General features: G+C 36.7%; 1 protein-coding gene across 1 annotated transcript in view; it reads left to right on the forward strand.

The window, feature by feature from the left end:
• The first annotated feature begins 7,027 nt into the window (after positions 1-7,027).
• Positions 7,028-17,825, forward strand: part of SPATA16 (spermatogenesis associated 16) — a 198,464-nt gene continuing 187,666 nt past the window's right edge. Inside the window, exon 1 of the mRNA XM_046657802.1 lies at positions 7,028-7,639. Within this exon, the coding sequence (XP_046513758.1) occupies positions 7,028-7,639 (612 nt within the window). The remainder of the gene's footprint in view (positions 7,640-17,825) is intronic.

The following is a 17,825-nucleotide window of genomic DNA, read 5'->3' on the forward strand; positions in this document are numbered from 1 at the left end:
ACAGAGCAGTGTTTGCAAAGAAACAGAACAAGATTCAGACTTTCTCTCAGGATGCCCATGAATTTGGCAGACTGATTGCACTTATGTTTCAAGAAGAAACGTAGCCACAGGTCTCTGAAGTACACTGAAACATTCCTTCCCTACTCTCATATTCCTGCCACAGAAAATGAGTTATTGTTTTTACAATCAAATTAGATGAAGGATTTTAGAGAAGAGCCGTCATGTCCTCATGGACCACACTTGTAAAGAGAGCAAGTTGTACCGTTATCACTTCCCAAAAATGTCTGATTTTTCTTATGCTTTTGGTTCTGAATTAGCCATACTTTATGTCAACAAAGAATCAGTGGAATTATTTACTCCCTAACAAAGACTAAAATAAAAGAGACCAAGACAGGTGCATCATAAATATTGTTGACTTAGAGTAGCAAACAATAAAAATGGAAGAAAAGAAAGAATCAGGATGCCACACTGCCTAGAGAAGCTTTCCATGGTGAAGCCAATTTGTAAAAAGCTAGCTTGTGTTTAGGTTACTCCCAATGAAACTGTCTAAACTTTTATAATGTGGTGCAGCAGGAACAAAAGAGATAATTTTAAATTCTTCATTAAGTACGCAATAAGATAAGATACAATCATCCAGTTGTCCAGTCAACAAATATTTATTGTGTACCTACTCAGTTGAACACATTCTGAATACATAGCAGTGAACTGGGCATACAGGTATATTCTCTCATGGAGCTTATATTGTGGTGGAGGAAGCTAGATATTAATGAAATATATATATATAAATAAATAGCACTAAGTGGTATGGAGAGATTTAAAATTGATATATGACTGGGAGGTGATTACTTTAATTGATCAGAGGAAGTTACTTTGGGAACAGTCATTTCGGGTATGATCTGAGTAATGTGAAACATAGTGAAGGGAATATTCCAGCTCAGCTAGTGCAAAGGCTCTGACGTGAGAATGCACTTGTTAAATTAACAGAACAGAATAAAAGTCAGGAGGTGGCAACGTAGTAGAAAGGAGGAAGGACATGTGATGAGTTTTCAGAGGGAGCAGAGGCCTGTGGGATTTATATTCTATTCTAGATGTTATGGGCAGCCATTGAAAGGTTTTAAGCTAGAACTTAGTGAGATCTGATTTTCATTTAAAAAGGATGACTTGAACTGCTGTGTGTGAAGAAACAATTGCAATAACCTAGGGAGGAAGTCATAGGGCCTGGAGGAGGATGTTGTCATGTAATCTTGTAACTCCAAACTGAATGCTCTTTCCACTACATAATACCTTGATGAAGATGCCTTTCTAGAGCTCTCTCTGATGCACCATGGCAAATGTTTACAGCACACGAGGGACAAAGAAGTACAGTTGCTTTGATGCCATTATTCCCATTTGGTGACTTAGTGATGAGCAAATGGTTAGGTAATTTCAAGTTTGAAATCCCTGGCAGCCATCCATGTGGAAATGTAGCATTCACATGAGTTTTTTCCTGAATTTAACGACTGCCAGACTATAACGTGACCATACTTAACACTTGCAACTAATGATCTTATAAAAAAACACCTAAAATCGAATGCCTTTCTCAACAAATTTGGTTCATTTACTTGTTAACCAGAAATTGCCAATTCATTTTGTTACCATTTTAAAAGGAGTCCCATACAATAAAACAGCGTAAAGTTAAATACATGGTTATTAAATTTTTAAAAAAATTTTTAATTAAGGAAAGTACAAATCCCTGTCAAATGGTGGTGCAACGCATAGGAAGATGTTATCCTGTGGTGCAGAAGTTCTGGAATTTGACATCACGTGTCCTGGGTTTAGGTCTTAGGTCCGATAAGCTCTCTTGGTAATCTCTTGCAAGTGGTTTAATCTCTTGATTTCCTCGTTAGTAAAACGAGAGCAATGATATTTATGCAAAAGAGTAGTTGTGAGAAACAAATGGGGTAATCCAGTGAGAGGACTTTGTAAACAGGGAGTACCCATTGGTTCTTATTATTTATATAATACTACGCATTATGTCTTAGTTTATATTTCTTAACATCGTGAGCCAAATTCACTCCCACTTCTGAAAATGGTGAACTATTCTTTATGGGTACTTGAATAAAAAAGAAGAAAAATTGCCCGATAGGGACACCACTCATTCTGCCTCTTCTAAAAAGCAAATTTCTTGAAACTGCATCAGTTCCACGTTCCCATAGAGGCATGCCCATTTATTGCTACCATAGTACTCACTTCAGCCACGCACTCATTTGAATAACAAATGTGCTTTGAAGGTCTATTACCTTCCAGGCTCTGAAGGAACTAGACATCAGAATAGAAAAAGAATTGTAATATATTTCCGCCTCTCCAGCAGTTCAGTCTAGTGAGAGAGTGTCTCATCTGTATAAAGTTATTTATCTAAACACCATCCTTCCCATCCTCCACCCCTAGCCCCAGCTATGAGTTCTGGAATGCCAAGACCCTGTTTGGTCATCTTTAGTTTCCTTCATATTACCTAGCACAATACATTGCTCTTAGAGGGTGTTCAATAAATAATGATTGGATTGAAGAAATCTTTTGTGATGTGTTTTAAAAAATATCAAGGTGTACTAGTGGACTAACAAGCAAGATGTTTTTCCTCATAATGTCTCTCTGGTTACATTTAACTGCAAGTTAAAATTAGATCCTTTTCTTTTTTTTGTTTAAAGAAAGAAAACCATAGCAACTGTGATGTTGAATGTTTCAGACTGCACATTTTAAGGATTCTCTTTTTCTGAATTGCCCATGTTTGAACTACCTATTTCAATTGAAATTGTAATAAATAATTTGTGGTACTAATAGCCATGTAAACTACTGATTGTATCTGTGAAGTAATAGAAATTCCCACATAGAACAGAATGCTTGATGAAATGCTTGAAGAAAAAAATAAATGCGTTGAAAGTCCATTGAATAAATTTTAAATGGTTATCCCCTAGAAATGATTGAACATTAACCTCTCTTTGCTTCTTGTGCTGTATTTATTATAAAACCCTGGAGATTGTTCAAATGTCTCCTATCAATATTTGCTGGAGATCTTTTTTCAAGGCATGTCTCTGTGAGGAAATCAATTTTATGGTGCTGTCTTCTAAATTAAAGAATGGACATTTTTACAGAATGTTATCAGTGAATACTTCTTTGACATACATAATGATTGTCTAATAGTTTTTTCTAAAAGTATTTTTATTGAAGTAATGATTAAAGTGTAACTCATTGCCTCAGGAACACTGACTAATGTCATGTTAATCAACTTGACTACTAAAAAAAAATGAAGAGGTTGATAGTTTAAATCTACTTGGTACATGATTCACTTGAACTATCAGAGAAGAAAATGTACTTTATCCAGGACCAAATTTAAAACAAAACAAAACAAAATCTAGCCAAACACCTCAGAAACAACTTCTACAAAGTTATAGTCCATAGCTTTAGAAAAATCCAATTTTGTTTCTCTTAAAACGTGTAAATTAGCCTTTGATTCACAGCGTCCATATTGATCAACATCTATTGAATGCCTACTCCATGCAAAGCACTGAACTAAAGTCGATATAAATAAAGCATATTTCTGCTTTGGGGGAGCCCATTGGAAGAAATAAGTCCTTCACGCATAGCTGCAATGTGGAAAGTCAGGGCTATAAATGCTGCCGGTATTCTGAGGAGGGAGAGATGGATAACTTCTGGCTAGGTTTGGACAGGCAGGATGAGGCAGGAGCAAGAAGATGGAGAATTCTTAGTAGACAAACTAAAAACAAGTACTTTTTGGAAGTAACAAGAAGTTCAGCTTGACTTCAGAGCGGTTTACAGAAGGAGTGCTAAATAAATCTGCAAACACACATTGGGCTAGATGGTGAAAGGCCTTGAATTTCAAATTATTTAAATGGAGTTTTATAATTTGTTTAAAAAGCTGTAAGTGAGCAGTTGCATAACTCTTCTGTAGACGTGCAACAACTTTTGTAAAGAACAGGCTCTAAATCTGAAGCTGAAATCACCTGATTTGCAACCAGTGTTGAAAAATATTTGTTGAGTTTGCCCATGGTTTTTCATTTACGCCACTTTTAAACCATAGGATATTTATTCTGGGTTTTTGAGGGAGCATGAATTATTGTTTCTTGGGTAAATTTAGAATAATTGATCTTCCAGGTGTTTGAAAATGAGACGTTTGCTTATAAATTTATTCCCCTGAGTGCTCTAGGCACCATGTACACTTTTTCCTCTCTATCATTGTTTCTTGTACAAAACTGCACTGAAGACCAAAGTTATGATTTCTAGAGTGAGGTTTAAGGACTGATGCAGAAATACTCAGAAGCCTGTTTCTTGAAAATAATAAAACCTTCCTTCTTACAAAGAAAACAGGCACAAGGAAGGGTGGGAGACAGCTAGGAGGAAGACTGGAGTGGAGGAGTTTGAAAGAAAAATAGGCAGAGGAAGGGAGAGAGAGAGAGACAGACAGACAGACGGAGAACAATTACCCTCTGGAAGAAGTGGTTATAAAGATAAACTTAATTTACGTGTGTTTAAGAGATGTGAAATAAATACAGAAGAGATAGGTAGTGCTACCGTCGAGGCTCAAAATGTTACTAATAACAACCAACTACAGATATTCTAACACATTTTAGCCACTGGTGCTTAAAGTAGAGAGAGAGTTTAGAAAATATACCTGAGAGGTACCGTGAAAATTTTGGAATAGCTCACCCACCAACATTTCCTTTTTAGAGTTTTTTGCAGTCACTTGTAAGAATGAATATGAATCTGAGATCCTTCGAATCAAATATTTTGAACTTTAAACAAGTTTCAAGAGCTTCACATCTCTTTTACTTCACAGGCAACATTGGACAAAGAGGGGAACATAAATATAATTTCTATAGTATTCATAGGAATCAAATTTTATTTGGAACTTAGCCACACTGTGGAATATAAATTTTACTCAAAATTTCACGTGACACTAAAAAAACCATACAGCATATATATGGGGTGTTGGAGTTGTGCTACTTCCGTTTCTGCATCTCTGCTACTGAGAGGAACTTGTTGGTGTAGACACATAGCCCTAGCGTCCATCCACCAGAGATCTCAATTCAAGGACTGAAGCTAACTTTTACTCAATCCGAATCATGTGTGGCACAAGAGCAAGCATAACATAGAGTCATGGTCAAGACAGTTTTCTCCTTCCCACTCTGAGTAGCCACATTAGTAGTCCAAAAGATGCAAGAATTGGATGTCAGGAATGATTCTAAGAGAGGAAAAGAAAACAGGGCTTTGCCCAAAGTAAAGCTGTCTTGATGGGGCCCATCATCCCCAGCCTTGATGGTCTCCTTCAGTACTGAGTATAACACAGATGCAAAAATTTCAATCTTTTATGTGTTTTCCCCCCATATACACACAACTCTAACATGTTAGTATAAATCAGTGGGGAATCCAGGATAGTTGTTATTGGAATTACTGGAACTCAGTCTTTCCTGTGAGATAATATGAGATCATCATAGCAGAATTTCTGATATGTCCATGTTTGACCTAAACCTTTCTGACATCACAAATGTACAATGGCAGGGAGGAGGCAAGTGCCTCAGAGGTTAGAGTCTTATGTACCATTTTGTTTCTTCCTTTGCTTCCCTTAAGAATTACTGAGTCAAAGTTCAGGGTGTTTTAAAGGGTTTCTGTAGGCAAACTGCTACCTTTCAAACAAATGAAAATAATCAACAACATTAACAAAAGCATAAATTTTGAGAAGCTACTCAAAGACTTTATTTTGAGTCAGGCACTGTCCTTGTGGTAGTTGAAAAGAAGCAAGCGTGTTAGCTTTAATCTCATTGTTGTCTTATATCATACTCAGTCCTTCTTTCTTGCATTTTCTCTTTTCTTTTTGTTCTGATATAAATTTGCTATTCGCTATCCTGAAGAACAGCATGCTTTAGAGGAAGAACCCTAGGCTAGGAGTTAGTGAGTGGAAGTCCCAGGAGAGAAATAGCAATCCAGGTTCTGCTAATGACCAACAGTGTGACTTGGATGAGCAACTTAACCTGTCTATCCTTTAGTTTCTTTGAAAAATATCATCCTTATTCCTATCTACCCTACAGAGTTGTTTCCAGGACAGAATACGATAGGTAAAAGAGTCTTAAAAAATCGGCACTAACCATACTATATAATCATTAAATCTTAGGACGTTTTATATTTTGAAACTAATATAGAAGCAGAGATAGAATGTGGAAAGCTTTGACTCAAAAGACTGTTAGTTATTATGTTGTTCTGAACATTAGTGATTTAGGAAAATGCCTCATCATCATATAAGGGACAGTATTGATACCACTGCTACAAAAATATTAATACAGTAGACTCAAGATGAATATGTGGCTGCACATCTAATGTGAGATTGAAGGTCATGTTCTTCTACTTTCAAGTCAGTTCTGAATAATAGTTATCTTTAAAGCTGCTTAAACTTGAGATTTTCTTTGCTAATAGAAGAAACTAATCGAGGAAACATTGTGCTCACAACATTTCTGGAAGCTTTTCACGGGAAGCAGCTGTGGTTTCTTTAGACTCCCAAGTCTATTATGCAGGTTAGCGGTATACTTTATAATGAGTTCTAGACCACCTGCCTTTCTGAGGAAATTAATATCGAGATGGATTTTTTTTTGTCTTTTTTGACCTCAGTGGCTAAGTATAAGATTTTCCTATGTGATGAATTTGAGCACCCCCTAAAAACGTTCATTCAATATTGTTCAGCTATAGATGATCATTCTTTAAGACATTGTCTAAATGTGTTTTCGACAAATTCTTGGTGAGTTTTGAGATGGAAACATACACTTCCTTCGTAAAACAGTCAACAGATGATGCACATGCAGCCTTACTTTAAGGTGATAAATACCTATAATTGAGTATTACAATTATAAATTGTAAATGAGTACAACAGTGTTTGAAATGAATTTCACTATAGTCTTAAACCATTGGAATTTCAAAATATTGTTTTAATTCTTTTTCTTCTTCTCACCCTTTTCATCCTTACAGGAGTTTCAGGGAGGAATAAATGGATTCAGGAAGCAGTAGGGGTTTGGAGAATACAGTTAATAAGGTCTGTCCGGATCAGCTTGTTCCAAAGATAAACACAAGCAAGAAAATGTCCACCTTAGCAAACCCACCCAGTATCCTGGAAATGTCACAAGAGATTAAGAAAACCTGTGGGGATAAACAGGTAGAAATCACAGTTGAAAGAATAAAAATGGCAAAGAGCATCAAAGAAAAACAAAGCAATGATTTAGAGAAAGTGGCCTTTAAAAGGAAGGCAGAAGGTGAAGAAAAGCCAGCTGGAAGGAAAGAGGCAAAGATAATGGAACTTGACAGCCCGTTGATGACCATGCCTCTGCCTCACATCCCCTTAAAGAACATCATGGATGTGGAGGGGAAGTTGGTCTATGTCGATGAAGAGGATGTGAGCTATGAATTTGTAGAAACTTTCGTGTCCACTGGGATTCAGCCAACGTGTCAAGCTGCTGAAATAGTAGACCCCTTGCATGTACCTCATTTCAGCTTTCTGCCTCAGATTGACAAATGGCTTCAAGTAGCCTTAAAGGATGCCAGCTCCTGCTACAGACAAAAGAAATATGCCGTGGCAGCAGGACAGTTCAGAACAGCATTGGAGGTATGGAATTAAAGAAAATATAAATTGGTGATGAGAAGCTGTGAAATGGAGAGTTGGGACTACATTGAGCAGCTCTGATCATACCATAATGAGCAGTGATTATGGGGTGAAAATATTGAATAATAACAGGATTATGTGGTTCTCGGTTTATGTAAGCAAATAAGATATGCTGAAATTAATATACCTGTGTGTACTTGACATATAGAAATCACCCCAAAAGTATGCCTTATGCTTTTTCTCTGTTAACAAACCCTGCGGTGAATGGTAGCATATATAAAAATGTAGCTGGTTTTGTAATTTAGATGTACACCTATAAAAGCCATAAAGTTTTAGTGAAACGGTGGTGGGTAGAATATAGATGCCCTAGAAGTAGGCAGTTAATGAGTATATGAATTGTCCCCTTTTAATATGTAGTCTTCATGATTAAATGTAGCCATCTTTACTTTTTAACATGGGCTGATAATTTATACATGATACTTACTAAAAACAAAATAACACCATTTTACTTTATCATCAAACTTCCCTTTCCTTCCCATTCTAGTGAGCTTTATGAATCATTATTTTTTTTCTTTGGAAACAGGTAAGTTTGCCAATATCTTGGCATAAAGAAATAGCCCATGGACTAAAAGAAACTTGAGAATCACCTTTAAAACACAAAATAGTTAGTGGGAAAATTTCTCCCTCTCATGACTCACTGAACCTATAGAAAGACCAAAGTGTATAACTAGAAGTCCCATTAGGCTGGCAATATTGGTGATTGCATATTTCATTAATTACAAGAAATTTTCAATGCATTCTAGATATGCCTGGTGGCCACTGGAGATATAAAAAATGAGTTAAGACGTGGTCCCTTTCCTCTAACAGTCTGGTGAAGGCAACAAAGCAGGAAACAATTAAATAGAGATGGCATAAAGGAGTGATTGATCCACCATGGGAAGGGGGACATGAGCAGGAGTCAAATGTGAGATGTTTGTGATGGAGATTTAAAGAGTAAAGTATTATTTCCATGGTTACTTGCCAGTTAAAATGACTGCCTCTACAGTGAATTACTAATGGACAATACCAGACAATGGTGCCCTGAAATATTAAAAAGAAAGTCTAAGAACAAAAAAGAGGCCCCTAGATATATGAAGTGATGAGCTAGCAAACCAATAGATGTGTCTAGAAATACTTGTGTCCTCGTAAAGGGTCATCTACACAAAGAAGAGAAGAGTGATGCACTATGTAAACTTGTGAACGATATAAAGCACGCCCACTCAGATTAAGTTATTCACAAACCACCGAGAACTCTGCTATTTTTTGAGTGAAAGTTCAGCAACCTCTGACTGAGGAAAGGATGCTAAAGAAGGTTGCCAGGAAGGACCCTTGGCACTTCTGCTAGGGCCATTTCCAGCTGAAATTTTTTCGAGGGGGGTAAAGGGCAGGGTTAAAGGTATAATTTTATAGATAAAGAAAAGTAATCACTTGGGCAATGAAAAAGGCATAAAATAAAAGATATATATTAATTTAACACATACTTAATATCTATAATAATGATGTAAATTTCAATATATATATGATGATACAACCTTCATATTAAGTCTAGGTAGAAGCCAAAGATATCTACATTAACTGGAAGAAAATATCCAGTTTTCCAAAATACCCAGTGTTCAAAATTGTAAAATTTGAATCAGGTTTTAATGGCCCCAAATAATTGTACTAACAAATGCTCGTGTTCTGAGAGAGTCAGAACTCTCTCTTGTGCACATTCTCTCTCTCTGTCTCTCTCTCTCTCTCCCTCTCCCCCCTCCCAAGGGTTTTTAGGAAACCTTTGGATGCTGACACTAATTATTGGTAATTAACAAAGGTAATTATTTCGGGACCAAAACTTAGCTTAGACATCTGCCCTAGCTTTTGTCTAATTATCTCGGAAGTTAACTTTGAAATCTTACCTAGACTGTCTCTTAATAAACCAAAGCTACTGGGAATGGAAAAAGATTTTTAACTCCTTTAACCCTTTCTTCTCCTAAATTTTTCTCCTAAATTTAACTTCTTCAATACTGAATGTTCTCAGGTATTCTTTAATGGATCTCTCCCTTTTAAAGGCTTTGAGTAAGACAGGATGGATGACAGATACCATGGCATAATGTTAAGTATCACACCTGAGAGACAGATCATCAACAAATATTTGAGTGTGTATAAGTTACGATTAGCTTTGTCTGCAAGTGACAGAAAATTCAAAATAATGGTGTCTAAAGAAAGATAGGACTTTATTTTTCTCACATACAAATTTAGGTTGTTAAGTGCTGGTATGATATGATCATCAAGGTGCCAGCTTCTATTTAGTTCCTCCAGATGTGGTTTTGACCTCATGATCCAAAATGGTAGCTCCTTAGTATCATCATATCCACATTCTAGCCAGGCAGAAGAGGTAAAAAGGAAGGAGAGAGGCACACTGTGTCTCTATAAGCACACTTCACAGAAGTTGCACACACCGTTTCCATTTTTTTTTCATTGACCCAAATTTAATCATGTGGCCACACAAACCCACAAGGAAGGCTGAAAAATATAGTCTATTCCTGTTGGCCCTAACATTCAGAGTCCTAATACTGAGGAAGAAGGGGTCAATGGATATTGAAAGATAACCAGCAACTTTCCCATAGAGTGCTTATTACGTGGGAGAGATTGTAAGGCATACAAAATGCTTGCCAACTGGGTGGTACAAAGTCAGCTGTACGAGTACACAGAAGGCTGGTTATGGTTAAAGGTAAGACCAGAGAAAAGAAATAGGAAAGTAAAAACTGGGAAAGGCCCTGGAGATTTATGAATATTTATTAATTGACATGATAATTTCCAATGCCTCTAAGAAACCCATTAGGAATATTCTGCTTACATGTTGGTTTCCTCGTGCTCTTGACAAAGTATTAATTCCATGCCTTCTTTTCCCTATATAAAGTTGAACCAGTTATGTAGGTAAGATTAGTCCTTGTCTCATCAATCTTCGTTAAGTTTTGTCGTTTGCTCTTGTGTTTGTATTCACGTCAGAAGTCACACCAATAGAGCAAAAGGTATAAGCTGAAGATAGAAACACAAATTCATATTAAATCATGTTTTCATGCCTAGATGCTATTCCGTGTAATTTTTAAAGGACAACTATATAAATTCACCCACCATAAAAATAGTAAGGGTTCTACAAGGAAAAATACAGAGCACTGGTCTCATGCAGTTGTATTTGCATATTAGGCAGTACACACCACTATTCAATAAATTGCTTGGCTGTCAATACAAATAGGAAGAGATTAATTAATAAACGCTCTAGTTGCACTTTCATGAGGAGAAGAAAAATTATTAACAAAGTAAAGACTTATAGAAAACATAAAGGTCTGAGAATGTGCTAATCAGATTTTTCTTGCCACTAATAGGAAAAACACTCCAAGAAATTATCAAAGGTTCTTCTAAGTTTGTACCATTCAACCTAAACAATACCATCATTTCAATCTTACTCATAGGATCATAGTAATTAATAGGCTTCCACCTTTCGAATTAGAACAGATCTATATACACCCTTCAAGATTCACAGCTTCAAACAATCTCACTGAACTAGCCAAAGAAGACAGCACACAGCTTATCCCTTACCAACCAGAACTTTCAATTCTTCTGATTTCATCACGTAGGAACCCCTGGAGGTGCTAATCTTTTTCTAATATCTTGGTGCTCCAGTCACTGATCTGCAAAGTCAGAGTAATAACTCACATTTATGGAACTCTTTCTATGTGTCAGGTACTGGATTTTACATTCTGGGAATGTCGCATTCATGGTTGCATTTTATTATCACAACAAACCTATGAGATAGGATTATTATTATTATTATTATTTTGTTACTAATGAGAAAACCAAGAGTTAAGTAACCTGCTGAGGGTCAGCAGCTGGACATGGTAGATCGAGGAGCTGCACCAGGGTGGTGTGCTTTCAGAGCGCACCAGCTTAACCACTATGCCTTTGCTACTCTAAGTGTGAGTGTGTTGGAAATACAGAACTTTGGACTGTGCCGGGCCTGCAGAATCAAGATCTGCTAAAATGCAGTGCACAAGAGTGGTCCTTGTGCATGTCGCAGTGTGAGGAATACTCTCCTCTGTCATACGTCAACATTGAACAGATTGGCCCTCTAATTAGAACTCTGTACTAGTTTGGTCCCTAATTTAAAATGTTCTATGCCCAACACTAACTTCATAAAAAAGCATTTCCTTTTAAGCAGTTGTTTCTATAACAGTGATTCAGAATTTTTGGATTTCAAGGACCCATAAAATTTTTTTAAAAATTGGGGGAGAGGGGTGACATTGTATTTGTATTGTGTAAAAACATTATAAAAATTATCACCTAATACCATTATTATTTATAAAAATCTGGAGCAGTTTAAGACCAAAAATAAAAAAAGATAGAAAACAGAAAGGGCATACTCAGAATAAAGGGTATTTTTTAAATAGATTGTATTTTAATTTTATGAAAAGTTGACTAAATTGGCTTTATTATTTTTCCCCCTTGAATCAGTAAATCATTGGTCTGAGAACCAGTTTTGGGAATCATTGTTCTAGAACACATTCCCTTTATGGTAAACATTAGGTATCCAGGACGATTGAACCCACACCAGGGCCTTATAAGATTATTTCCAGTGTAATGGAATTTGATATGAGGCAGGTCCATTTTGGAGCCCATCCAAGGGGGTTTATTTAATGAACTAGCAAGGATATCTCATTATAGGGCAGCCTCACCTATAATTGCTCTGCTGAGAATAATTCTGTAGCAAATCTCTAGGGCATGAAATGTGGATATCCCAGAAAGCTTAACTTAAATGGATTCTAACACAGTTAGTTTTTAGTGCAACATAATCATGAAATCGAGAATTCACCAAATTCTCTGAGTGCCTGAGCTGTCTTTTTATACATCTGTGGGTTTGCATATGGATTCAGCATACCTTTCTTAAACATCTGCTGGGGTCTGGGCACTTTTATTCAAATAATCGTCACAAAAACCTTTGGGATAGATATTATCGTCCCCATTTTACAGATGAAGAAACTGATGCTTGTGGAGGAGGAATAAATTTTCCTCTACCCTCTAGAGGCTGGTCTAAGAATTAGATTGACATGAGACAGAATAACAGGAGAAAATCAAACAAAGCTTAGTAGCAAGTATACATGGGAGAAACCCAGGAAAACTGAGTAATCTCCAAAATGACCAAAGCCATCACCTTAAATATCATATTCAGCTAAAGACCAAAGAAGATGTTGGGGGTAATAGTTTGGGATTTCAAAGGGCAGGAAGGCAGTTCACATGGAAATGGAAAAGCAAATGTTTGGTAAACAACTGTTTGCCATGCCTTGCAGAGACAATGGGACATGGAAAGGACTTTGATCAAATGGACCTTGCTAGGTTCCTCCCTGTCTACCACACCTACTTCATATTATACTATAGTTATCTAAGGTGATAGCTCCTTCCTGAAATAGGCCTTCTATTTTAAATTCTTTTAGCCAGTTAGGGGGAAGTTCAAAGTTTCTTCCTGAGTCTTTTGTTCTTAACAATAATCAAGCAAGAGACACATTTTGGATAGCAAATTCTACTCCCCTACATGCTCTAAAAAGTCTTAAAAACTTACTTAAAGTTCCACAACCAGTTTGTGGTAGGGCTGAGGTTGAATTCTAGTGCCCTGATTTCACATCTGGAATTCTTTACACTATTGCTTTTTATACTTTAAAGTACATAAAATTACATAGGAATATCACTAAAAATGCAGATTCTGATGTGTTAGGTCTGTAGTAAGCACCAGATGCCTCTTTTCAAATAAACTCCCAAATGATGTCCATGCTGGTGGGACCATTCTGCGTAGAAAGGATTTATGCCACACCACTGGTCGGTTCTCAAATGCCTGCCGTTGCCCCTCCATCAAGTTAGCAGTAAGCACTTCCATCTATCTGGCTCATAGAGCCATAGGTGGCCAAATGGGTCCAGAGCTGTGATGAGTGGAGCTGATGAATTTAAAGTCACACTATGTATTTGATGCCACTTCTGGTGATGTGTGACCTTCAGCAGCTTTCTTAACCCCTTAGAACATAGTGAAGTAGGAGTGATAATAAACAGTGCCCAACTACAAGGTGCTTTCCCATAGGATATCAGAATTACTTGTTGGAAAACTTGAAGAACTCTAAATTTATATATAAGTTGTCATTGTACTTCTCAAGTACCTCATTTCCCTGTACCGCATGTACTTAACTTAAAACTTTAGCACCCCAAAGGATTTTACCCAACTCAATGTTTATTATCATTGTTTTAATTCATATCCCACTTTCTCTTTGATTAACATTAAAAATTTAGTCTTCTTTTAATGATATTTGGAATTCAATTAAATTAAGGGGCCAAAATAATGCATTGCTTTCTACACTATACCCCCTTTCAGAAGGAGTAATCTCAATCAAACACTATTTTGAACCATTAGCTGCTTCTGACAAAAATATAAGCTCTCACTTAAACGTACAAATTATTATGCGAGAAATACTTCATTTTTTTGTAGTTGTCAGGTATAAACTGACTGCTGAACTCTGTATGTTCAGGATTAAACATTTCAATTTTTAACTTGATTGTTCCCATCTTTGTTCCATCCAGGGATACCATAACTAATAATTACTTAATGATAAGAGATGTTTTTTTAAATGCTAGCAAATTTACATAGCAGGAAAATACAAAATGAACGCCTCTCTTAACCTCAAAAATAAAATAATAAAAGTAGATATATCCCTATAATTAAATGCTAGTTAAATAAGACAAATCTCTAGAAAAGCAGGATTTGTGATTATAAGAAAAAGTGTGTTCATACCACTAACATATACTGGTTGTTTCAGCCTGACATAGTGCTAAATGCAGGGGATGCAAATATAAATAAAACTTAGTCCCTGCCCTCAATAAGCCAGAGTTAAGAGACAAGGAATAGGGTCTTGCTGCCTAAGTTCCCAGATTTCATTTGCATTTTCAGGTTATGTATTTTCTTACTTTTAGTTTAGTGTTGTTATTGTTTATATCCTAAAAGATTTTTTTTCCCTGAAATGTATCCTTTAAGTGGCTATTTAGAAGGACTTTACATATTTCATTGTAATTTAATTAACTTCAGTGGTCATCATCCTGACCCTAGTGGAATCAAAAAGATTAAATGACTCAAGTTACACAAAGGAGAGTTGATAACTGGTTTAAAGGAACACAATATTTTTCAGGCTAAGTATTATTAAAAAGAGACGAGAAATGGGAAGACGATCTGAGATGTTTCCTCAATTTGAGGGGCCCCTGTTACTATCAAGTCTTTTTATCCGGATGGCCGTGGCTCCCCGGCGCATCCACCCTCTAACTTGTCTGAGTCCTGCTAAGCCCCCCTCTGTTTCCTGCACAAGAGCAGCCATTGACGCAGCAAGGAAAGGAGCAACAATTCTTATTTGTATGCGGTGCCCATAAAATGGGAAAGCTTGTGCAGAGGGGTGTGGGGAGAACCAAAAGGAGGGGAAGTGTGGAAAAAGGGAGCAAGTAAGGATTGCAAGGCAGGCATTGGCTATCTCAGGGAGAACTGAGCTTTCCCATTACGTAGATAGTGGTAGAGTGTGCGGGGTGAAGGGAGTAGGAGAATTTTTAGTAAATAAGACTATACTATAATTTGTATCACTTTACAAATGAAAGGAGAATCACATTCCATATAAAAAGATCATGAACCTCATAGATTCTTGACATAATTCCAGTCACCTGGGGGAGCTATTAAATATATATGGATGCCCAAACTTATCCTCAGAGAATCTGATACAATTGTCTGGGGTCCAGACAATGAGCATGCCTGAGGCATTTTTAAGTTCCCACGTCATTTTATTAAGCAGCTAACAATTAAGAAGTGCTCATGTAGAAGATGCTCAACTCTTCCTTCTTCTTTAAAATCACCTACAATAGGTCTTAACCCACATATGCCTTTCTAAAGGGCATAAGAGAAGTAATATCTAAACATTCTAAAGCCATTAAAAAGCATCAAGAAAAATGTAAACGTCATTGTCATGAAAACTTATTCTTTGGCAATTTACACTTATAACCTTCTCATATTCACTCAAAAAGCAAATTAACTTAATGCTTACTTTCCTATTAACACTAAGAAATACATTTATACTAAATTTCAGCCAGTGGTTAGTATGTGTCTCTAAAATATTAAATTCATCCCATGAGTGAAGATTTGATGAAAAATGAATTATTAATCCATAGGAAGCTGAGAGAGATCTTTCTAATGAGCAGGATCATTTCCATAGTTTAGAGGTGGTGGTTATGTGTTTGATTCAAATGATAGTAAAACAGAAATCCTCTCTTTCACGCCACTCCTTTCCAGCCTTCATACACAATATAGTGTGATGTTCAAACTGATTCTGCAGGTACCGAGTAGATGAGATCCTCTTGAATTTGTTTGCAGAAACGTAACACAGAGTGAGGTTGTGGTTACTCTTTTGATTCAGATTATCGAGAAGAAAGGGGAAAACTTTTATTTCAGCATCTAGTTATTTGTTTAACTCTTCTGTTGCCTCATTTGACATTCACTAAAATAGAGAAGACTGTTTCCATCTGGGAAATGATTGTGTTCCTATCATAGAATAGGATGTAGTTAGGCAGGGGGTAAGAAAAAAAGGGAAACAGACAGATTTTCATTGCGCTGTCTCAGTGTGGTTTCCTTATTTTGTATGAATTGTTATGAGTACCAATAATATTAGATTCATACGTACTTGAATGCCACTACCAAAGTATATTTTATATCCAAAAATAAACAACTTCTGGAGTACTTGTTTTGGTCTATGATGATGGTGATGATGAATAATTCAACACTGATTTTGTGGAGTAAGTTATACCAAGAAATCAAGCACAAATTACTAACTGACCACTTTCTCACTTTTCTCTCAACTTTCTATCTCTTCTCTATCTCTATTTCTCTCACTTTTCTATCAACTTGCTGGGTGACATGGGGTAAGAGCACATTATATGACAGGGGTTTGGTTCTCAAGGAATTTAGAGTCAAGCTTTAGACAGAAGTCCTACAACTGTAAGGCAATTAGAAATCTATCAAGGGGCCAGCCCAGGGCCGAGTGGTTAAGTTTGTGCGCTCTGCTTCGGCGGCCCAGGATTTCGCTGGTTTGGATCCTGGGTGCGGACATGGCACGGCTCATCAGGCCACACTGAGGTGGTGTTCCACATGCCACAACTAGAAGGACCCACAACTAAAATGTACAACTATGTACTGGGGGTCTTGGGGAGAAAAAGCAGAAGGGAAATAAAAAGATTGGCAACAGTTGTTAGCTCAGGTGACAATCTTGAAAACAAAAACCAAAAAAACTATCAAGTGTTCAGTGATCTGCAATGGTCACATAGAGCAAAGGTTTAGGATGGGAAAGTTCAAAGGAGTTTGCAATACACGTTTATGAGCATGAATTATGTGGCAGGCACTTTATCTGTATTAACTCCTCTAATCCTCACAACAACCCAGTGGGTCAAGAACTATTATCCCCTATGAAAGATAAAGAGAGAAAAATGCATAAAGTACTCATGGAAATGATGAGACAACTTTGGGTGAATTTAGAGGTATAACTGGATCTCAAAAATAAATAGCTGAATGGAAAAGTGGCGTGGGTAGAAGGGATGGAAAATGAGTATAAAATGTGAGAGAAACATTGCTAGTAAGATGGAGAACTTGAGGAAAGAAGCATGAAACAGAAGAAAGACAGCAAAGAGATGGGCAGGCCAGGGAAGCTGTTATTATGAAATGAGAATGGATACACAACCAGAAGGACCATAACTACAATACACAATTATGTACTGGGGGGCTTTGGGGAGAAGAAGAGAAAAAAAGAAGAAGAAGATTGGCAACAGATGTTAGCTCAGGTGGCAATCTTAAAAAAAAGAAAAAGAGTGAATAGATAGAGCCACATCTGGGTGGTCTTAAAAATCAGGTAGAAGAAATTGGAATTGGTATTGAAAGCAAAAGATTGGTTCTTAGATAGGGAAGTAATAATGTAGGGAAGAAAAGATTAATTGAGAATCAGTGAAGGAAATATTGAATAGTTACTATTTTATCAACACTGTGCTGGTTACTACAGGAGCTACAAGGAAGTATACGATTTCAACCCCCAAATTATAGTTCTTTACCCTTTCTTCA

Source organism: Equus quagga, chromosome 4 (genome assembly GCF_021613505.1).
Source record: "Equus quagga isolate Etosha38 chromosome 4, UCLA_HA_Equagga_1.0, whole genome shotgun sequence".
In the NCBI taxonomy this organism is placed as follows: domain Eukaryota; kingdom Metazoa; phylum Chordata; class Mammalia; order Perissodactyla; family Equidae; genus Equus; species Equus quagga.